Below are 5,200 nucleotides of genomic sequence, written 5' to 3'. Positions count from 1 at the left end.
AGAGGCAACCTTTATTATTTTCCCTACTTGGGATAGCAGCCTATATCTTTTGTGGTAGGGAGCCCCAAGACTGACCTTTTAATCCTCTTGACTATATAGTTCCCCTGAACCTTTGAATAATTTTGGCCATGGAGCACATGTAGGCTAGTTAAAAAGGTACTGGTTTTAATCTATCACAAATTTCATTTTTTTTAAAATAAGTCTAAACAGTCAATCTATAATGTATAAATATACCTACATACACTGGCTACACATATACATGTGTGACCATATTTTTATACATACTTATACACATGCATGCAGTTAAAACAAGCACACCCTGCAAAAATAAATTAAAATCCACACAGAACCAACTAATTAACTAAAAATGCTGGTATCAGAAATTTTTGGATTAAAATAAAATCACATCAGAAAATTCACAATATAAAGGCTTTTTTTTCCTGAAATTAATGAGCATGGTCCCATTTTAGGCCAGTTGTTTGAGGAATGATGTGCTGGTCTTTGGATAGAGTTCTAACCCATTAACATAAAATACAGTTCAATGCAACCTTTTGACTTGCACAGGCTGGTACAATGTGACACTGGATGGATGGCCATTTCACACAGAATCGGAATAATGTTGCACAAATTCTCAACTTTTCACCCTTTGAGCAGTTAATTATTTGTTACAATGAAAAGTTGTAAATTATTACAATGTTACTTCAATTTAATGTTGATATTGCTTCCTTGAGGCTGTGTTTTTTGTCATATTGCCCTGTAAGCAATAACCTTCAAAATGCAAAAAAAAAACCCTGCAAATATTGTATTGAAGTAATTGGATTGTTCAGTTGTCAGAAAAAGTCAGTTTGCTAAAACAGTTTACTAAATGATAAATCTGTTGAATTTTTTTTAAACAAGATAGGATATCTTCAGATCTATTACTACATTTTTTTAAAGAATGGAAAATGATCTTCCATTTGTGCATTTGCCTCCAGATTTAGGGGCTGCCGTTAGTTTTTGATGTGGTTTGCGTGGAGGCTGACATTGTACCAGACTGTGGCAATAGGTCCAATTTACAGTATCATGGCACTCAGCTTCCCACTGCCATTCATTTCCTTGTCAGAAGGAAACCCTATAATACAATGCGTGCTGAGCATGCACAACAAATGAATGAAATGGTACCAATGTTAATAGATCCATGCTGCAGCAATGCTAAGCTGGCAAACAGCAGAAACAATATTCCTTTTTATTACAGACCAAGTCTTAAAATGCTTGGAAAATAATTCAAAGCTTCTTTTCCAATATTTTAGTTTCCACGACAAATTTAAACATCTCACAACTAATTCAAGATCAAGAAACATCTGTTTTTTTTTTAAATTGATGTATAGGGCTAGGATGGCAAGGCTATCAAATACACGTGTCCTTTTTTTTCAGTGTGATATTAACATCAACCTCACACAGGCTACTGAAAAGGGAATATTATTTTTTGCTGCTTTCATGGTTCATTCGATTGTGTTGTATCGATTACATGAAAGAAAAATTGCCCCTCCCTTTCTGATCGACGGTTCTACAGAAAGAAAAGTTCAGCACAATGCTTGCAAAAAAAAACAATTTAACGAGTGCAGTAATGTTGGGTAATGAGCATTTTCAGTACCACAAAAACTGTACTGGATTTTAGACTGTGCATAATGCAGGAAATTAGACTTCCTTTCGTAAGACCTCTCTGTAAACCTTTAATTTAGAATCCAAGACGAATGCCTGACGGCCAACAGAGGAGTCAGACGCGACAAGATCCTGAGGGAATGCTATAGCGTTCGGCAGCAATGCCTCGAAAGCAAACCGAACCTTAAAAATCTCAGAGAAACCCTGAAGGTAGCACCCCTATTCTCTGAATTCTATAGTCCTGAGCGGTAAAAAGCTGAGACTAATCATAGGGTTTCAAATTCACAGTAGTTTTGTACAATGATCTAAAGCCCATTGAGACGAGCTGCCGACTACAGTACATATGATCCCTAACGTTCGTCTTTAAACGAATACAGAAAGCTGCGTTGTGTGCCGTTCAGCTCCTGGACAATCACAACCTGCTCTACTAAAGAATGCCACTAAGATTTACTGAGGTACTGAAACACCACAACATGTTAATTTCTTCAGAATCGTCCCTGTCATAATAGATACACTGTAATAAATTGGCACAATAAAACTCTATTTCTTCCTCAACTTCATCTACATTGTCACTAAAAGTTCCACATTAATTGTATCCATATTGTAATCTCCTTCCAAACCCAGCCTCCTTCTTGTAAATCCGCAAACCGTTTAGACACATTTTAAAACGAACCCTTTCTGCTTGTATCAGTTAAGATAGCAAATCCTGCACATTTTTCATTTTGTAACCAGCTCGCCTCAATACATAAGAAAAAAAATCAGTTTATAATCAATACTTTTATTAATTTCTTTCTAAGCAGGCTAACGGCAAGGCCAATACTATTAACCCCTGCAACTCTCCCCCTCCCCACTGTAAATCCACATCTGATCTGGATCGAGGGGAGAAGCGCTCCGAAATGAATCTACAATTGTAGCGGAAACGGGCTAAAATCACCAACATGACACTAACTCGTAAAACTAGAACCACAATGAAAGGATGATCGCTCTTTTCCATAATCACTTCACAAACCACATGATACTACTGCTGTAACCTTGTTACCCTACACATTTTTTTCCAGTCCAGCGTGGAACAAACATTTCTGGGTCACTTTCACTTCTTTCCCTTGAAGAACCTTTTTCTCTCTCTCCCCCCCCCCCCCCACCCCGTTAGTCGGATTTATTTGTCCCTGCCCCCTTCAGAATCCAAATTGGGATTTTACCTCCCAACCCCATCCCCGTCACATTCAATCGTATGCGTCTCCCTTTTTGTTTAAAGTCAATCGCTAAAATTAAGAAATTCTTCACTACCATAACTAATTGTGCTCTTTATCATTCGGCGGGTAGCCGCTTTCTCTAAAGCACCCTGAAAAGATGGGACTCCACTTGCCAGAGGAAGGGTTGATTAGAAAAAAAGGGGGAAGGGAGCCCCCTCCAAGATAAGATTTGCATCCAATATATTCGAGTGAGTCGGTCCTTTGTAAATCTCCAGTATCCCTCAGCGGTGGGAGACGCCGTGCCTCTGCCCTTCCTAATATGAAATGTTGGACTCAATCTCCAGCCAGTCTCCTGAGATCATTTTCCGCACCTCCGGGGTCCCGTAATCGGGGAACTCGAAGTGGGAGACGGGGCTGCAGCCACTGGTCAGCGGCTCCATGTCCTTGTCCAGCGCCAGACCACCTCCTCCTCCTGCTGCTCCTCCGGCCGCGCTCACCTCCAGCAGCTCGGCGCCCGCCGCAACATTCAAACTCAAGTCGAAGAGTAAGAGCTCGTGGTCGGACTCCTCCGGGGGTCTGCCCGGGGCCGAGCGGCTGGACAGCGAGACGGCCGCCGTCAGCTGAGCTGCCCGCTTCGGGTCGGGGGAAGGCAGCCTGGTGTCCCTGCCGTAACAAGCCGAGAGCTCGGCCCCTGAGCCCTCACTCTCCGGGCAATCCGCATCCGCATCCGCATCCGATTCCGACTGAGAGTCCGCCGCTGCTGCCGCCGCAACCGCCGCCGCTCGCACCATCTTCGCCTTCTTGGCTTTGGACCTTTCCAGGTGCAGCTTGCCCTTCTGGGGGCGGCTGTGTTTCTTGAAGGACTTGGGCTCCTTTCGGCAGCTCTTGTCCTCTGCTCCTGCTCCAGCCTCTGCCCTCACCTTCTTCCTGGGTCTGTATTTGTAGTCGGGGTAATCCGCCATATGCTTTAGCCTCAGGCGCTCTGCCTCTCGGATGAACGGGCTCTTCTCGGTCTCCTTCAGCATTTTCCACTTCTTGCCCAGGCGCTTGGAGATCTCGGCGTTGTGCATGTCCGGCACTTGCTCCATGATCTTTTTCCTCTCGATCTGGGACCACACCATGAAGGCGTTCATGGGCCTCTTGATGTGCCCGCTCGGGGTTTTGCACCAGTCAGGGTTACAGCTCGCCTCCTCCTCTCCTTTGGCAGAGCCGCTGGCCCAGAGAGATTCCGCAGAAGGGGCTGGGGAGAAGCCGGGATTCGGGCTGGAAGCTGCACTCATGTCACTGATGCCGCTGTCTGCCGCTTCCCGAGACGCGATGCCGCCGCCGCCGCCGCCGCTCTGAGTGTCCGCAGCCTTGCTTTGCTGCACCATGTTTAAGAAAGGCCAGAGAAGAGAACCCTGCAACTTGTGATGCTGAAGAATGCGGCTCCCTCTCGCTCCTCCAGCCGCTCACAGCCTCATCCCCCCCTCAGCAATCTCTGCAGCAGCTTCTAGCTCCCACACGGGGCTGGGGGGGGGGGCACCGAGAGGGAAGGAGGAGCCTAGCCTCTGATACACCGCGGTCCCAGCCAATCAGAACCCGCCCTCCCATCAATCACTGCCTTGGGGGGTGGGGCCCAGTGCCCATGACATCACCGCCAGATGCAGCCAACCCGCGCGGCGCCTCCATCAATGAAATGGGCCATTGGTGGCACTTGGCTTTGACCCTTGTAGGTGGAGCAGGGGGAGGTGGAGATGTGCCCCTCGGTGCCCTCAGGTGTCACCAGGGTTGCCCCGTCAATCTGAGGCGGGCACGACCAGTGTTAACGCACATTTCAATCTCAGAAAGATTTGCTTTGCGATAGTGCTTCCCACGATATTGGGCCACCTCAAAACGCTTTATGACAACGAGATGCTTTCGAAGTACTGTATCCTCACAGTTGTCATGTAGCGAATAGAGCTGCCAATTATGTCACAGCAAGATCCAAGAAACAGCAATGTACTAGTGACCGGGTGATTTTTTTGTGTGTGATGTTGCTCGAGGCACACTGATCCCGGCACATCAATGATTCCAACACATTGGCGAATACTCATTTGGTCTTTATCAAAATGGAACCACGATATCTCATTGATGCTCCTGTAAAAGTAGACGTGATCTTGGTTAAAATCCCATCTGAACGACGATCAGCCCGACTGGAATGCTACAGTCTCTGGGCAGAATAGAGCTTTAGAAAGAATTAGCGATGAAACCGTTGATATTGATTGGCTTATGATATTGACCAGCCAAGTTCTCACATTAGGGGTCTCCACTTTGAGAGACTTTAAGTCAGAATTCAAAAGAAAATCAGATCTTTGAAGAAATGAGTTATTATACATTTCTTTAAA

At 45.5% G+C, this 5,200-nt stretch overlaps 1 protein-coding gene across 1 annotated transcript; it reads right to left on the bottom strand.

Moving 5' to 3' along the window:
* Positions 1 to 2,867: 2,867 nt before the first annotated feature.
* On the bottom strand, positions 2,868 to 4,342 carry LOC122563460 (transcription factor Sox-12-like). The gene has a single exon (XM_043717207.2). It carries the CDS (start codon positions 4,205 to 4,207, stop codon positions 3,149 to 3,151), a length of 1,059 nt encoding a protein of 352 aa, XP_043573142.1. The 5' UTR covers positions 4,208 to 4,342; the 3' UTR covers positions 2,868 to 3,148.
* Between the last annotated feature and the right edge of the window lie 858 nt (positions 4,343 to 5,200).

Source organism: Chiloscyllium plagiosum, unplaced genomic scaffold (genome assembly GCF_037043375.1).
Source record: "Chiloscyllium plagiosum isolate Xiang-an unplaced genomic scaffold, Cpla_swu_hap1 HiC_scaffold_30, whole genome shotgun sequence".
Lineage (NCBI taxonomy): Eukaryota > Metazoa > Chordata > Chondrichthyes > Orectolobiformes > Hemiscylliidae > Chiloscyllium > Chiloscyllium plagiosum.
The sequence above is the reverse complement of the archived record's forward strand: the minus strand, read 5'-3'. Positions and strand labels throughout refer to the sequence as shown.

Coding starts and splice junctions, on each gene's coding strand:
- LOC122563460 (XM_043717207.2), bottom strand. CDS start 4,207: ATGGTGCAGCAAAGCAAGGCTGCGGACACTCAGAGCGGCGGCGGCGGC.